This window comes from Sminthopsis crassicaudata, chromosome 3 (assembly GCF_048593235.1).
Source record: "Sminthopsis crassicaudata isolate SCR6 chromosome 3, ASM4859323v1, whole genome shotgun sequence".
NCBI classification, from domain to species: domain Eukaryota; kingdom Metazoa; phylum Chordata; class Mammalia; order Dasyuromorphia; family Dasyuridae; genus Sminthopsis; species Sminthopsis crassicaudata.
The window spans coordinates 84,566,503-84,585,457 of NC_133619.1; the positions used below are offsets into that span (position 1 = coordinate 84,566,503).

Sequence of the window (18,955 nt, forward strand, 5' to 3'; positions counted from 1 at the left end):
AAAACAAACAATATAAATCCAAATAGCAGATACTGTGGAATAAATAGGAAATGAAAAGAGGTACCAGGTAACATAGGACCCTGAAAGCCAAGAGGAGTAGTACCTGTTAGATAACGAAACTGAAAATGTCCATTAGGCTATTAAAGATTAGAAAGGGGAGTCTGGATATAGTTGCATCTTGCACAATAACAATCACCTCATAATTACATAGCACATCTGGTGCACTCATCACCAGTCTAGGGTGCGCCTCAACTCCTCCCTTTTCCTCTTGCTTACTGTACATATCTAAGCAGGGGCCAGATCTCTACCATATCTCTCACATCTATCTTCTCTCCACCTACAGTCTCCTACACCCCCATTCATGTTTCAGCAACTCCCCTCTTAATCACTGCAGCAGTCTCCTAGTTCATCCTTAAGGCAGAGGCTAAACTGATAGTCCTGAAAGACAAATACTACATCATCTCCAGAATCAGATATAAACTCCTTTGTTTGGCAAAGGCTACCTTTCAAGCTTTATTGTATGTCAATCCCCTCGAAGTACACAGGCTACTCCTCCCCTCCTTCATCCACTGCATTTTATTTCCCATCTCCATGGCTAGAATACACTCCTTTAACTGAAACTCATATAATCCCTCTCTTACTTAAAGAGATACTAAATGGCTAGAAATATTAATTTTTTTTTAAAAGTGCAATGTAATAAAGGCAGAAAACTGATTGCCAAGAAGTAAAGAGAAAGGGTATAGATCACTCATTCTACAAGTTAGGCAACAACAGAAAAGATAAAACCAGATGGTAAGGCTAAAGAAACTAATTGAAGATTTTTTTTTTAAATCTTGGGGGAGAGAGAATTAAGAAGTAACAAGAGGAAAAAGCCAATAGAGAAAGAGAAGTTCAAACAGTCACAGAGTGAAGAAACTATACACTGGAGCAAGATCACTCAGGATGAAAATCTAGAACATGGAACACAAAAATATTAGATATAAAAAATTACAGAAAACCTAGTCTATATAACTCCAAAATAGCAATAAAAATGAACAGGAATTGTAATTTGATATTAGCAGAACAAACCATAAACTCAACCAGCACAGTGGTAAGGACAGCTCAGGTAACTCTGCTACTCCCTCAGTGCTCCAATTCATCCCAACCGAGCTGTAGGGACTGCTCCAATGCCTTGCATTAGTCTGAATTTGTCAACAAGTACATCCTTAGGCATGAGTTAAATGCTCTGTAGTATGAATAACATCTGTCCTAAGACAACTGGACAGAGATCTCCAGGTATCTGAAGCAGCTAGCAAAGGAGCCATTAGATAAACTGTGCATACAGACAACTCAGATCTAAAAATGTAGGGCTTCTAGTCAAGGGAATTAACTTTATAATATGTGAAAAGATGTTCTTTCTTAACATCCTATAGCAGTCACATACAATAACCTCTTCCACTCCTCAAATGGAACTTAAAGGGCTTAAGAGGTTTTTAAACATTAAGCATATGAAATGGGGATTGAATTTCAAAATTCTATTATGAAAAACACAATACCCTAGAAGTAGAATTCTCCCCACAACAGCAAGTAAACTCTGTAAGAGATAGGATTGTTATATTTAAAATTTATTATCAGTGCTCATAATGGTGCCTCACATACAGTGAGAACTCAATGTTTTGTGGAATTTTGATATGATAAAAAGTACTTATGTTTAAACTATCTATTCTGTGAAGAAAGCATTTAGTAAAACACTAAACACTGAATAAGCACCCCCCAAAAAGAAAGAAAGAAAGAAAAGGTCACTGCACTTTCTGATAGGGGAGATAAGTGTAAAGTGAAAGGACCTAGCTTCAAATCTCACCTCTGGCACTTATCACTGGTGTAACCTTGGGCAAGCAAACAATGTCCTTGAAACTCATTTTCTTCACCTGTAAAAGGTGTATTCCATATTGTAAAATATGGAATAGATGGGCTGAGCGCTTTCTAGCTTTAGGATCCTGTAACTTCCTTTATTTTCTCAGAAAAAGTATGTTTATAGTAGGAACTTAATGAATGTCCCATTAATAAATGCAGATATTCCAAACAAATATACTTGACTTATAATTTCAATGTGCTATATATGGCATATGCTATATTAATGTTATAATTGCAGTCAACAATGTGAATGAAATAATACCTAAAGATTAAGAAAAGATCAAAGATTTTCATTGCTGAACTGAGCATACTAAAGTTGAAGAAAGAACAGTAATATTAGAAATAAGATCTAATAAATTAAAATCATGAGATCTTAAGAGTTAGAAGACACTGCAAAGATTATCTAGTGGGATCCTCTCTCTCTCTCTCTCTTCTCTCGTCGTCTCTCTCTCTCTCTCGTCAACTAAACTAAAGGCAGGAAGATTGAGAATTCTGTCCCAAAGTCATGCAAGTAAATAGCAGAGCTAGAATTCAAGCCAAACATCCACCATTATGTAGAAGCAGTTGAAACCAGGAAAAATAAAAAAAGGTTTCTCAAAGAAATGCACAATACTGAAATAAAGAATAAAACCAAAATTCAGCCATTTCTTCATGGAAGAATGAAGCATAACCTTCCAGAAAATGTCTCTAAAGATAAAGAAAAATGTTATTTTGCTATCATATGGGAGGAATATACAGGCAGAATAAATAATGATAATTTGAAATACTAACTAGAAAATAGAGCTAACCAAAAGCTCTCAGAAATTAAAAGCTAGAAATAATCAAAATGAATTCATAAAGTACTAATAAAGGACATATGGATTTTTGAAATTAAGTAGAATGAGATACAAAAATTTCTAAAAGGAAATCCAAAATAACAAAATTAATTAGAAATTATTTTTTTTTCCTTTTCTTTTCTTTTGAGGCTGGGATTAAGTGACTTGCCCAGGGTCACAGAGCAAGGAAGTGTTAAGTGTCTGAGACCAGATTTGAATTCAAGTCCTCCTGAATTCAAGGCTGGTGCTCTATCCACTGCACCACCTAGCTGCTCCTAAAAATTATTTTTCATGTACAAATGCAAAAGAGAAGAGAAAACTATTAAATCAAAATAGAAACTATCAAACTCATTTAAAGTGTATATTTTTTCTAAAATTCTATAATGTGTAGAATGTGAATAATTAAGGAGAAAGCAATAAATGAATATAGTATTGTATTTAGAATAAAGGACAAATACACAAAATCATATTGAGTTCACATACACCTTACTTGTAAACTTCTTGTTCTTTTCTAAGTACAAAGTAGCATGGGCATCTGAAAAACAACAAGAATGGTATGAAGACTCACAAATAAAGGCTTGGAACTGTAAATGACAATTCCTGGTTGTTGTTGTTGTTTTTTGTCAAGACTTATAAGCCTTAAAGTTCAAAGAAACTTAGGAATCATCTAATCTAATGCACTTATTTTATAGATTGGAAACTTTTATAGGGAAGATATTTATCTACTATAACACAAATGATAAATAAGAAGCAAACAAATTCAAAGCCAGATCCTCTGGCCCCAAGTCCAAGACTCTAGCCATCATACCATGAGACCTTCAATCAAGTCATTCAATATGTTCTTAAAGGAAAATATAGTCTCTTCATTATTTTTTAAAGGATAGATACCTGAAAAGGCACACAGATATTATTTAATTTAATAAAATTAAATTTGCAGGTTCAGATATATTTATTTTGAAGTAATGGAAAAATCATTAAAATAATTAACAAACATGAACAATAATCAGGGGCATTGCTCAACATTAGTTTTGGTTATAATACCTGTATTAGTCATTTAGAAGTGACTTAATAACCAATTAATGCAACAGAGAAAAAGGCAAATATTATTAAGGGAAGTTATACCAGGAAATTTAGTTGGGTTAAAAATCCAATTTAAAAAACATAAGAATAATCTAGAAGAGAAGTGATCATTTGGGCAGGGAAACCAGGAATTCAGTAAAATGAGAAAAAAATAAAAAAAATGAGTGGGAAAGAAAATTAGAACCGAGTCTGTATAATCACATAACCAAAAGCCAAGAACATATTGTTCATACTCCAGAACATAAATGACAGTCTGGATCATTTTTTATTTCTCTGCCAATTTGAGGCTGGGAATACCATATCCAATTTGAGATACTACAGGACCAGAAATATGAACACAAAATGTTCAGGAAAGCAAAAGCAATTGAAAGGCAAGACAGGAAGACTTCTTTGGAGAACAATATATGGCTTAACTTTCCATTATTATTTTATTATTTTATACAAACAGAACTAGATAGAACTGGAAACTCTGATTAATGTCTATAGGTTTTCTATTTGTACAAGTTATTACAGACTCATATCAGTTTCAACTGAAGTATGAAACTACTCACTATTAATCAATTTGATAATACATAAAGGTGTGAAGATTTAAATAAATTTTTTAAAGGAAAATTTTAAAATACACTTTTGTTTCTAAACGCTTCATTTGCTCTCATCTTATAGTTTTCCCTTTTACATCTCAAAACTCAATTACCTTTGCCCATTCATATTATAAATTTTTTCAATTAGTATTTAAAAGCCCACTATATACCAATTACTATTAGGTGCTAGAGGATATAAAGAAAAAATTCAAACAACCCTTGCCTTCATGGAGCTTACACTCTATAAGGAGAGACCACATATACACATGTAAGTATATACCAAAAATGTTAAAACAATAATTTTGAGGGAAAAAATATCAAGGACAAAGTTTGTCAGGTAAATCCTGAAGTAAGAATGTGATGCTTTAGTTGAGCCCTGAAAGAAGTCAATTATCAAAAAACTTTTCTTAAGAGCCAGGCACTATGCTAAGTTCTGAGTTTACAAATTCAAAAAAAAGAGTCTCTGCCCTCAAGAAGCTTACAGTCCAACGAGAGGAAACAAAACAAAAAGAAGCTGAAAGGAGCTGTAAGGTATATATGGCATAGTGGAGAAATCAGAGAAGTCTCAAGTTAGGACAACTAGGTAAGAAATAAGATATCTGAGCAGATGTTATCTCTGCTGAAATGGAAGTATGAGTTTCACCTAACACCTTCCAATCAGAGAGGAAGAGGGTAGGCTGGGGGGTGTTAAGAGACAGGTCAATTCTCTGAGAGCCTCCACAGCTGTGGATCATAGCATCTGAAGGAATTGCAAGGCAGCCTTTGCTGACACAGGTGTTTTCGGACTGGGAATGAATTAACTGGAGGCTGAGGCAAGAGAAGAGAGGTCAGACAATGCAATGGCCTCTTGGTCAGAGAGGTCAGAGAATAGTAAACAGCCTCTCGGTCTCCTTGTATCATCCTCTCACAAGAGGAGATTCATTCGGCTCCAGCAGCCAAGGTTAGGTGGCTCCCGAGTATTCCAACTGGGGGGGGAGGGGAAGGAGGAAACGGACAATGACATTAAGGCAGAAAGAAGATGAGGATATCCCAAAAATGGGTTCCCTAGAGCAGGGTGGAAAAGTCAGTCAAGAAGTCCACAAGTAGAATAACCAGGTAAAAAAGCAGGAGAGGATCCTAAATGAGAAAGCTAGGGACTCTGAAACAGAGAAGAGAAGAGACTGTATTATAAATATAAGGGGACAGTTAGTATTAAGACACGGATAAGGAAACGGAATGCTGTGTGTGATCAAGATCATGAAAGACATTTTGGCTTAACCAAAGAGTATATGAAGGACAATAATGTGTAATAAGCCTGGAAATACATGCTAAAACCAGGGTGCAGGGTATTCAAATTTAAACAAATAAATGTGCACTTGATCTTGGGGGGAAGAGGAATTTCCCGGAGCTTCCTGAGCAGAGAAGTGACATGGCTAATCTTTGCTTAAGGAAATATCACTTTGGCAGCTGGGACTGACAAGGAGAGCAACCTGAGCCATCTGTTCCATCTATTTCAAGCGACCTCTCTATAACAAGATATTCCTGTGCATAGCAATGTTCACTTTTATGTTTTCTATCTGCTAAAGGGAGATATAATGAATACTGACAACACAATAAATAAGGCATTAAAACTAATCCTTACCTAGCACTACAAGTTAGAAAAACTATTACAATTTACCACATTGGTAAAGTTATACCCCAAAAACCCAGCTTATAGTAATTTATAGGTTATTAATTACTATAAGGATATAATTTTTTTACAGGTAAAGTTATTTACATCATATTACATTCATTACAACTCAAAAAAATGGGATGAAATCACAAATTTCACTTTTGAAAGATAAACAGATCATCTTTACTTATTTATTATCTGAAAGTATGTTAGGATGTAATAAGTACCATACACTCCACTTTCACAGTAATGTTTCAAATTCAATTTAGACAAGAAAGGCAGAAGACAATTTACAGCAACAATAGAAGAAACTCCCTTTAACACTTAGTATTCCAAAAACTCAAAATATTCACTACAAATATCTGAATCATAAAAATGGTAGGTGGTTAATACACCACGCAACAAAGACTTCCAAGACCTTATTTCTTTGACAGGTCTGATTAAAATGGATTAGTGCATAACAATATTGCTTAAGCAATAATTGTTAACATTTTGAACCTTAGTGCTGAGGGGGAAAAAAAACCAAAACCTATTTTTGCAAAGAAAACACATGGGATGTGCTTTATATGTAGGCTAACCTTATCATAGCAGAATCCAAATCGCAAAGGTTTTTTTAATCATCTTAGAAAGTGCATTTTATAGTATAAGTTGTTCTGTTTATTCCACATTTATGTTCAGAATACTGAAATATAAATCCCAATTCCTTGTAATTTCTCTATCTTCATTAGATTGTAAGTTCTACTTAATTATGTAAACTGAGCTCCTTGAAGGCAGGAGCTGTTTTTGCCTCTTTTTGCTTCCCCAGCTCTTAGCACAGCACTTTGAACAGAGAAAGTGCTTAATAAACACTTATTGCTTGATAGATTATATCATACAAGAAAAAACCAAGCAAAGTATGGCATAAAAAAATTAATTGGATGAATGTTAGACCTTGATGATGTCCTTTTTAACAGTCCATAGTGTTGAACTTATAAACCTAAACAACATTTTAAAAAGTAACAATTATTTTACTCTACCTTACCTGATGAGCTCTCTGTAAAGACTGTCAATGTTTGTCCTCCCACACTCTGCAAGAGAAACGGATGTTCTCTGGGAGCACTAACAGAAGCAGGTTTTCCACCAATATCATGGATATTTGCAAGTTCCTCATTCAAGGTAAAAGATACCTAAGAGATAATAAACCAGTCTATTAATGACTTAATTTTTTTATTATAAACTATATATACTTAAATTTCACATTATTTCATTTTCCAAATTATTTACCTTTTTATAATTATATTGAAACCTCCTCAACATATACTTTATAAAATAAATTATAAGAAACTGTTCTAATACAAAAAAAGTTACAACTAACATATCAAAAAAATATTGCATTTCTAACAGTTAAAGTCTTCAATGTTAGAAAAAATGCTGACACTAAGAGGTTTTTTTTTATTTATATTAAATGTTCTGGACATAATTCAATTTTAAGTTGTATTCAATTCCCACTAATAGTTACTGAATGTATGCAATTTCCCTAAATATTTCTGCAAATATTAAATACTTGCCACAGACTATAGATCAGAACTGGGAGACCTCTTTTAGAAGGGTTCTCTTCGAGATACCTCATCCAATTGTATATATTTTATATCAAAAGGATTTATAAATACTGGTTTTATTAACTGTGTTATTGGAAGAGTAGAATCATGAAGTCTGAAAAAACTAAACCAAAAATTCTCTTTACCTTGACTTTAATACTACAAGATCCCTGGTGTCCAGTTCAGAAAAGATAAAATGCAATACTAATAAAAGAAATGGACAACCAGGCAGCTGATCTTATACATGTGAATAACCATAAAGTCAGGAGACATATGCTAATGAGCTTTTCTGAATGAAAATCTTTCTATACCATATAAGATAAATATTTTTTTCATGTGTTAAAAGGAATTAAAATTGTAAATATAAATCAACTTACCTCAGTCCTTCCTTGATTCCTGGACAAGGGGAAAAAAGAAGACTTTAAAATAGGAAATGCTTTAAAATAAAATAGGAATGCTTTAAAATAGGAAAAAAAATCTAGTCTTCTAAAATTATGACAGTTTACATTTAAATAATATGTATCCTTGCAATTTAGATATTTAAAATCATTCTCATACTCTGGAAAAAATATAAATACAGGAAAAAACCCTCTCTTTCTTTATGCCTTATTATCCCTATAATACATTTGCTTGTTAATCAAAGAACAACAACAAAAAAAAAAAAAAAAAAAAAACATGTAGAAAAAAATACTCAATGTGTTTAAATATAAAAATGAATATTTTAGTCATGTTTATTAGAAAGCTAGATCAAAAATTCCACCCCCGACCATCTTGCCAGGGGGTAATCTTTGTCTTGCCATGTCCTTCTCCAGCTCACTTTATATTATTTACATTATACATATTAAATCAAACCTAAGTTTCTGAAGTCAGATTTGAACTCATGAAGATGAGTCTTTCTGATTCCAAGTCCAGTGTTCTATCTATTGAACCACCTAGCTGTCCTAAGGTTGTATAAAATAAGGTGGAGTAACAAATCTGTAATGTAGCTTTATAATGTAATGGGACTTCCTTTAACTTCATCCAGTTGCTCTTCAATAGAAACTGGGTACAGAAATTAAGCATAGGAGTAATCCAAGGCTGATATTTGGTAAGAGAAGAGCTACAAGAGCAAGAAAGGCAAGACATTTAAGATCAGAGGAAAGTATAAAGCTGAAATGACTAATTATTGGACTGAAGTTGTAAAGAAAAGAGAACAAAGTTTAGAGCAGGGATATGGCCTACCAGGATACTGAGAGATTGAATGGAGGTCTAAATGAAGGCAAAGAATAGGGATAGGCAAAGTAAACTATGGAGAGAAGTCAAATAGGGAAATATAAGAATTTCTAATTAGAAAAGTGGAATTCTTGGAGGTAATGATAAGATCTAAATCTAGCATAAATAGATCTAGCATACAACCAACTGAGATGGAATAAAGGATTGAGTTCTGGAATTTATAGAGAGAAAAGAAATGGGGGTCTAGTAAGTTTGAGGGACCATGTACATGAATATTAAAATCCCCTTATGTAAGGACAGGAGTTGGGGAGGAAGATAATGAGCCAAGTGCTGAGAAAAAAGGGAGACTGACTCCTTGAGTTGGTCTGAAAACTAAGAAATAAAATCTATACTTCAAATTCTCTGAAATCTGGTTTTAAGCAACCTGTCTTGAAGTGAGATAAATATCATACTACGTCTTTCTTATATTTTATATTCTCCTCACTTTTGCTCTGCCTTCCCCCTTTTCTATGCCAACACTTGTGATTCTCCAGGCATGAACTAGCCTTTATATCTCCTTTTCCTCAAGACCAGCCTCAGATATTTCTATGAAGCATTTCTGAGCCCTCCCTGCTTTGGGGAACTAGCATTTTGAGCTCAAATGTCCAAAACACAACCTGGAGAAGCTCTTCACTCTTTTCTCTCTCCTCTCTTATCACAGTCATTCATATTCTTATTCTTCCCCCTTAAAAGATCATAAGCAACTTGAAAGTAGAATCTGGCTAATCTCTGTCTCTATTTTACCTCAGAGAATTCCTTGAACATTCTCTGCTAAGATTCTAGTAGGTGCTAAGATTTCAAATCCTGCAAAAGCACTGAAGAACAAGTTAATAATTTGCTCAAGAATGCAGCTTAAACTGTTCAACCTGTATTGAACACAGGGTGTTGGAACACCCTGTGCAGTTAAGAGAAAGGCTATGAGATACAAAAAAAACAAAAATTGAGGATTTACAGACCTTCTAGATATGAGGAAGAACAGGGACTATTGTGAAGTTGAAATCTGTATAAATTTGTAATACAGCCAAGATGATGGAATTTTTCTTTAACTTTCTCCATAGGCACCCCAGAAATAAGAGTGGACAAAATTGACAACAGAGCTTACACAGGATTGAGAATTAGTTAAAAAAAAAAGGGGGGGGGCAGCTAGGTGGCAGGCACAGTGGAGAGAACATGAGCCCAGAAGTCAGGAGGACTGGAGTTCAAATCTGACTCTCAGACATTTAACATTTCCTAGCTGTGTGACCCTGGGCAAGTCACTTAACTCCAATTACCTCAGGGAAAAAAAAATTAAATTAAATTTAAAAAAAGAGAATTGGAAAAAATGATTATAGAAGGATAAGAGCATGGCATTTAAGGTGTTAAAAATATTGCTCAAAATTTGGAACTATGCTCAAAAAGTTATGAAACTGTACATACCCTTTGATGCAACAGTGTTTCTACTGGGCTTATATCGCAAAGAGATCTTAAAGAAGGAAAAGGGGACCTGTATGTGCAAAAATGCTTGTAGCAGCCCTTTTTGTAATGGCTAGAAACTGGAAATTGAATGGATGCCCATCAATTGGAGAATGGCTGGTCAAACTGTGGTATATGAATGTTATGGAATATTATTGTTCTTTAAGAAATGACCAGCAGGATAAATACAGAGAGGCTTGGAGAGACTTACATCAACTGATGCTAAGTGAAATGATCAGAACCAGGAGATCATTACATACTTCAACAACAATACTACATGATGACCAATTCTGATAGGCGTGGCTTTCTTCAACAATGAGATGATCCAAACCAGTTCCAACTGTTCAGTAATGAAAAGAATCAGCTATACCCAGAGAGAGAACTATGGGAAATGAGTGTGGATCACAACATAGCATTTCTACTCTTTCTGCTATTGTTTACTTGCATTTTTGTTTTCCTTCTCAGGTTATTTTACCTTCTTTCTAGATGCAATCTTTCTCGTGCAGCAAGGCAACTGTATAAATATGCACATATATACTGTATTTAAAATATACTTTAATGTATTTAACATGTATTGGACTACCTGCCATCTAGGGGAGGCTGTAGGAAGAAGAAGGGGAAAAGTTGGAACAGAAGGTTTTGTAAGAGTCAATGCTGAACAATTACCCATGCATATATCTTGTAAATAAAAAGCTTTTACACACACACACACACACACACACACACACACACTGCTCAAATGATGTACTGGGAGATCAAGGCAGCATAAGAAAGAAATAGGTAGAAGAAACAGATGGAAACCTATGGGAATTCTTAAGTGTGTAGAGGGCCTGGAAATCAAGATGAAGACAAAGAACAGTAGGAGAATGAATGGAAGAGATGGAAAGATAAGTTGCAATGGTCAAGATAACACAAAAAAAATGTAAAAAAAAAACAAAAAAATACAAAAACAAACACACAAACATTTGGGCAAGCTATATTAAACTCTGGACAAAATTATATTAAAGTTAGATAAGGAAACCAGATATTCTTAGAGAAGTAAGCCAGAAGAAAGTGCATCATGGGTAAGAAGGACCACCTGGGAAAAGGCAGGGAGACAGGAGATGGAGGTTAATATGAGGAACAAAAAGGTTAGTATGGGAGATGAACTAAAAACTGCATGAAAAAGACTAATGAACCCTAAGGCTGGCAAGATAGACTTTAAGTTTGTATTTGACTCCTTAAGATAATAGGGAGTCACTAGGGTTTACTAAAAAAAAGCAATAAAGAAAATGAATTAACACTGATATAGTTATTTCTTATTTTATACCTATCTAAGAAAAAATAATTCTTTTAAACACTTTATCAATCTTTTAAAGAAGCTTAGTACAAAAAAAAATTTTTTTTGAAAGGGGAGGGGGATTATGGGGAAGAGATGAGATGTTGGGTCCATATCTATTCTTTCCTTTGCTCCCAGTGAAAAAATCTTCCTCTCTCAATGTAGACTGACACCTAATCTTCAATTCAGTTTTAGAGAACTGCCTGCTTACATTCAGAGATAAAGTTTATCCAGAATCATAAAGACAGTGTGGTCAGGAGTATGAAAAAAGCTAAGCAACACTGCCTCTGAAGCAAACTATCTATGATGTATCTCAAACACTTTTTAATCTTAAAGAGACTCATCTTCTGTTTGACAGCACTCTTAGTTTCAATACTGTATATATTTAAAAGTAATGGTTGGCTACATTTCTTTAAAACTATCTGGTGGCTAAAGCTTGTAACTATGTTGCTCTAGTAAGCTAGCTCTAGTTAGGGAAAAGGAACAAACATTTATTCAGGATCTGCTATATTGCCAGGGACTGTGCTAAGTGCTTTATAAATATCATCTCATTTGAACTTCACAATGATCCCTAGAGGTTAAGTGCTCATTTTAAAATTGAGGAAATTAAGGCAGCTAGTGATTAAGTGCTTTGTCCAGGGTCTTACAGCTAGTAACAAGTGTCTGGGGCCAAATCTGTACTCAGGCCTTCCTGATTCTAGGCCTAGTACTCTAACCACTGTACCATCTTCCACTTCTAAGAAAACCAAAACATGAAAAAGCTGAGTTTCATAATAAATGCTAACATTTATATAGCACTTTAAAGTTTATGAAAACTTTATGAAATAAAGGGGAGTAATATCTACTTTACTTCTTCACTTTGTAAACAGTAGTATCAGAGTGCTTTGAAACGAGTTTTTAATATGCATTAAAAGTATGCAGTTCACAAAATTAGATTTACATATTATTTTCCAGGGACATATCTATTACATAAAGCAATAATTATTTCACAGGGTTGTTGTAAGAATCAAATGAGCTAAAGTTCTTGAAAGCTCTTTGGAATGGCAAATTTAATGTACTGCTGTTAGTGTAAAATAAGGTGCAGTCTGCTATGTGGCTTAATATGTGATAGAGTTATGAAAACTAAATTCTAATACCATTACATGGGCAAGTCATAAAACTTGTTTCTCTGTTTTATGTGCAAAAAAAAAGCTGTTATTTATCTTCATTCGCCTTAGAGGATTTCTAGAGCTAAGTCAAAATAAGAAATAATAATATTTTTGAAATAAAATAAAAGTAACTATCAAATGCTACATCAGGTTCATTGATGATCCCATTTTTTCACTAATGGATAGCTTTGTTAAAAAGTCACTAGAAAATTATAAAAATCTATTTAGAACCAAAACAAACAAGAGAAAGATCACACTATCAGGAGACACATCCAAAAAAAAAAAAAAAAAAAAAAAGGATATCCAACTATCAAAATAGAAACAAACATAAGATATGTCAAGACTAAAACACAGGATATATCTGACATACAAATCCAATACAAAAAACTGACTCATGTAAAATTAATCTCTGCAAAGAACAAAGCCAATCTCAAGTTTTAAAAACTGGGTATTACATAATGGTGGGTAATTTAAAATAGAAGGGTATTCCTGAGACAATAACAGTGATTTTGAATCAGCCAAAACTGAAGGTAATAAAGACTTTATGAAACAAATTATAGGGACAGCTAAATGGTGCAGTGGATAAAGCACTGGCCCTGAAGTCAGGAGAACCTGAATTCAAATCCATCCTGTCACTTAACATGTCCTAGCTGTGTGACCCTGGGTAAGTCACTTAATCCCAATTGCCTCAGAAAAAAACGAAAGAAAAAAATTTTGCCAGAGTAACAGATACCCTTCAATATTTGAGATCACTTGCTTTCCTTCAATACATTTTAATATTTCTTTCTATTACCCACAGAGTATATAAATGGCTTGGCACAATGCAATGGATTTTCTTAAAGTCTCTTACACAGTCTTATTTCATAGAATAAATGAATTCTTAAGAGTTGGAAAGGCCTGACTCACAGGTAATCTAGTCCAATTTTTCATGGCTTTCCATTTATATTTCGATTATTCAATAGTATTTGCTGTATTATTGTGCTGTGAATTATTTATAAATGTATTTATAATATAGTTATAAATTTTCCCAAATAATACACAACCCCATATGAATCCACTTACTTTGCAATCCTCAGCTTTCCTACTTCTCCTCTTCCTGAAGCTTTGGCCCACTGCTGAGACAAATACTTAGGAACCTAAAAGGAAATAGGAAACATACAAGCAATATAATTTATGAACCTAATTTTTAAAAAAATATTTACATTGAAATTTCTTAGTCCATAATAGCCATTTATTGTTAATCATCAAGTTATTTATCAAGGTTCTATGATATATTCAACAATGGGGGGGATGAATGCAATGAAGACTATATTGGAATGACCAGATTTTCTACAAAACTGGGACACATTACCTCACCAGGGAAATTTCTCTTTGAAAGCCTTGTCAAAAGCACATGTTTTTTTCTTTTTTTGCAAACTGGAATGTCCCAGATTTTACAATCACCACATATATAAAACAGTTTTCCCTGACCTCAAAGATTTTCTAATGTAGTGGAACAATTTTAAGGTCAAATTACATAGTTCTGATTATAAATATAAAATAAAAAGGAGTTCAGAGGCTTCAGAGAAGATATAGAACTTGAGCTAGGCTTTAAGAAAGACACTCTTGAAAGAAGCCAGACCTAACTATTCAAATTAAAAAAAAGATTTTCTGCAGATACAGAGTAGCCCATTAATTACTGACAAGTGTGTCCTAATAAGTTAGTTGGGTACAGGGAGCTTGTCTTTTCATTAGTACATATCTTAAGTCCCTAGCACAGGGAGTCCCCATTTTTAAAAATGTGTTTCTAGAGACCATCCTTTTAAAGTTGAAAACCACAAGGCAAAATCCTAATAGTGCATCTGCTGGAACATTGGATGAGTGGGCAAAAGTGGTGGGAAGAAAATTGTAGTCCTTGAATGAGTAGCAACAAACCTAGAAGCAATAAAAAATGTTAACTACTTATATTCTGTCTTGTGCTCCAAAGTGCTCAATAAATTGCTCAGTCTGATTGCTCATGAAAGGGAAGGGACATGTTTAGTTTGTTTACTAAATCCTTGAACTCCAGCAAGCAAATCAATAGCAATTATTTTGGGTTAACAATATTCTAGCTGTTTTTAAAGAACCTAATTTAACACTGGAAGTCTTCTGGTTAGAAATTATAGAAAGGACAAAATAATGAAAGATAACGAACAGTAAACATTTCCAGAATGAGTTAAATTGCTCATCTTTATTTCCTAGATACATCTGTCTTCCCAAAAACTTCCACCTCTTCACATATGTATGTGGTTTTGAGGATTACCGAAGAGTTCCCTGGATAAAACTACTGTTTAGGTTTAAGGTCTTTCCAATGTTTATGAGGAGACATTGCTTTTTAGTTGTCCTAATGTCTTGAGAAAAACAAAATGGAGAAATATTGATGGCAGAATTCTAATGTCAGAGAAAAAGATCCCTACTGCATTACCTTTCATATAATATGCCCTTGAAATGCAAGGGTTGAGGAAGAGAGAACTAACAGCAACAATTGACAATCATAACTGCCGTGCAACATTTTGGGGACTCTTGGTTTGGGATTTCATAATATGAAATTTTATGGATTTAACTTTATAGCTCATATATTGACAGTAAGTTTCAGAAACAAACTCAAGCAATATAAAGCAATATAAATACTGATGATTTCCTCAACTGTGATAAAATGATGGTGATTTTAGAAAAGCCTGAAAAGATTTACACAAACTGATGCAGAGCAAAACAAGCAAAACCAAGAATATATTGTACATAATAACAGCAAGATTGTGTGATCAACTATGAAAGACTTGTTTTTTTTTTCAATGGTTCAGTAATCCAAGACAATCCCAATAAACTTGGGTAGAAAACACTATCTGCATCCAGAGAGAGAACTATGGACACTAAATATAAATCAACACAGGCTATATTCACTTTTTTTGCCTTTTTTCCTGTGTTTTTTTTTCTTTTTTTCCTTTTGTTCTTGTTTTTCTCTCCCAACATGATTCATAAAGAAATGTGTGTATGTTTACATCCACATACACACATATTTATGAAATTAATGTATATGTAACCAGAAAAAAATAATTTAAAAATATTTATGCAAATTAAAAAAAACCACTACTATATATCTCAGTTATATGTTACCCCTAAAGGGTGCTAAGAAATAGGGCTCCAGATTACTAGTCCACTCACAATCAGGTAAAAGCACATCAGGTGAATCTTTGATTGGATAGGAGACATACTGGCTGCCTGAAACAGGAATAAGATCAAATAGTACAAGTAACTTAAAATTCTAAAAGGTTTTCCTTTCTCCTCTGCTCCTAACATGATCTTCTCATAGTCTCATAGACATGTTTCCAGATTTAATTCCTCACAACTGAAACTCAAATGTAGCAAAAAGCAGATAAAGATGAGGAATTTATTAGGGAAAAAATTTTTCTCTAGGTATCTTAAAGTCTAAGATGGCACTCAGAATACATTGTTTTCTTGGTTTTGCTCACTGCACTTTGCATCAGTTAATATGTCTTTCCTGTTTGTTTTTGTTTTTTAAGCTATTCTGTTCATCATTTCTTATGGTACAATAGTATTTTATCATAATCATATGCCACACTTTGGCCAGTTCAATTTCAAATTCTTCACCACCACAAAAAGAGTCACTATAAATATTTTTGTACAAATAAGTGCAACAAAATTTTTCAACTACATAAAAGGAAAAATACTTTAGCTTATATGATTAAAAGAAAAAGAAAACATTTAAATTTTTATAAGCATGTTTGCTCTCAGGCAAAAAACAGGTCCCTTTTCAAAGTCTATACATATCATAATTGAAAAATACAGAATTAAAATTTTAAAAAGGCTTTAGGTACAGTACTGAATGATGTTTTGAAGATGTTAAGCAATGTACTTCAAAAATCATCTGAAACATGTTTATTAAGCTACCTGTGCTACAATAGAAAGGAAATCCAGTGTACTTTAAGGACAGGATAGACTGGATTTTTAAAAGTATCTAACACATTTCTTTTGCAAAATAGCTAATATGGAAATTTTTGCATGACAATACAAGAATAATCAAAATCAAACTCCTTGTCTTCTCAAGGAGGGAGAGGCATAGGAAGGAGGGAGAGAATTTAAAACTCAGAATTTTTAAAAATGATTTTTAATTGTTAAATTTTGTTATTTTTTTTAAACACCAAGGAACACTAACTCTTTTCTCTCTCCCTGAACCTCTCCTTTAAGTTCCTATCCTATATCCTCAAGTACCTGTCATTTTTACTTGCTTGCCTCCATCACTATCCCAAAGTATATATTCAAAAGAGAATTTATCTCCACTCCATTCCACTCCCATTTCACATATTTGCTTGCTTATGAAAAGTAGGGAAGTGGTGAGTCCAGGACATGTCTAGTAAATTATAAGAATAGCTACAAAGAAGAGGGCAGAGTAATAATAACAGAGAGAATTAGACAGTTTGGCTGGAACATAAAATAAAGAAAAAGGAATATAAGAATGTAGAATATAGTATGATATTTATCTCACCTCCAGATGGGTTGCTTGGAACCAGATTTCAGAGACTTTTGAATATCAGAGTTTGAAGTATAGGCTATATTTCCTTTTTTATTATTTAGTTTTAGTATTATTTTCTTCTTTTTAAATTCTGAGTTACCAATTCTCTCCCTTCCACTCACAAAAAAAGGCTAGCATGATATCAATTCTATATGTGAAATCACACAAAACATATTTCCATATAAATCAGAGTGCCTTACAAACAAACAAATCTTGTCTCAGACATTTAACACTTGTAGCTGTGTGACTCTGGGTTTAACCCAGTCACTTAACCCCAATTGCCTCAGCAAAAAAAAAAAAAACCAAGAAAGTTATAGCTCAATTTCTATTCAATTTATCAGTTCTCTTTCTGAAGGTGGATAATATTTTTTCATCATGAATCCCTTGGAATTGCCTTGGATCACTGTATTGATCAGAGTAGTCAATTCTTTCATAGTTAATCATTATTATAATATTGTTGTTACAGCACATAATGATCTCTCAGTTCTCAATTCACTTTGCAACAATTCATATAAGCCTTTACATGTTTTTTTTGAAGCTCCCCCAATCCCCTCCAGCATATTAATACTGCATCACAACTATAAGCTACAACTTATTCAAGCCATTTCCCAAATAATAAGCATCCCCTCAATTTCTAATTCTTTACCACTATAAAAAGAGCTGCTAAAAATATTTTTACATAAATATTTTACGTAAAAATATTTTTCCTTTCGTCCCCTTGAGGATAACTGTTGTCTATGACACCTTTCAAAATTTACCCTGACCTTTTGTTGTCTCTGCCACTCTAAATTTGATTTGAGGCATGATATTAAAATTCTTCAGAGGATAACGTTGGGTGGAAAGGGCTGAAACTCTGAGTTGATACACTAAGGTTGGACAACCAAGCACTTAAGGCTAATTACCAATTGGACAACATTCTATTAGCATAGCTTGGAAAATGGCCCTTCCCACTATTCTGTGCTGGTTTAATCATTTGGTGTATATAGAGAATTGTAGGAGGGACTAGGAGGTAGAGTAAGATTAGCCAGAGTCACTTTTTGTCGGCAAATGAAAAGGAGAGGTTGTGGAGATCCTGAGTCCATCCAATTCATTTCTACCCCTAAAGACTAAGAATAAAGACCAAGGACTTTTGTTTATCCTGATACCGGCTGATTCTAACATATCCAGGATCTTCACAATTGGGAAATTTTATTTGCTGCTTGTTCTCTGCTATCTTAGCTCCACATCAAAACCATAAACTTCTTGAATAGTTTTTGATAGAGATAATAGATCAATTCCTCCAGGTACTCTCCTTTCCTTAGCATCTGAATCATCATCTTCTTCCCCAATTTCTTCCCTTATACAAGAATTGTTTCATTGTATTTTTTAAGACCATTTGTCCTACTAGAATGATGCCTAGCACATAATAAACACTTAAAAACCTGTGGGGAAATACATTTTTGTTAATTTCTCCCAAACAAATAATCTGAAGTTAGGCTTGCTAACTATGAAAGATACATTTTCTTATCTTCACCTCTTCAAAATCCGATATTCAGGTCTGTTTGAATGAGAATAAGAGCTATTTTAATAGATGTCACATCCCAAAATTTCTACTATAAGTTCCTTTTCATTTTCCTAGATTTAAGTTTTGCTCAGGGATC

The 18,955-nt window shown here is 33.6% G+C and overlaps 1 protein-coding gene across 3 annotated transcripts in view; it reads right to left on the bottom strand.

Annotated features, from left to right (window-relative positions):
* GTF2F2 (general transcription factor IIF subunit 2) overlaps positions 1-18,955 on the bottom strand; it is a 166,846-nt gene that overhangs the window by 142,026 nt on the left and 5,865 nt on the right. For all 3 annotated transcript variants that reach the window (XM_074299136.1, XM_074299135.1, XM_074299137.1), the window contains exons 2-4: positions 13,829-13,902; positions 7,975-7,993; positions 7,042-7,186 (exon numbers count right to left, since the gene is read on the bottom strand). In XM_074299136.1, coding sequence (XP_074155237.1) covers positions 7,042-7,186; positions 7,975-7,993; positions 13,829-13,902 — 238 coding nt within the window. The remainder of the gene's footprint in view (positions 1-7,041; positions 7,187-7,974; positions 7,994-13,828; positions 13,903-18,955) is intronic.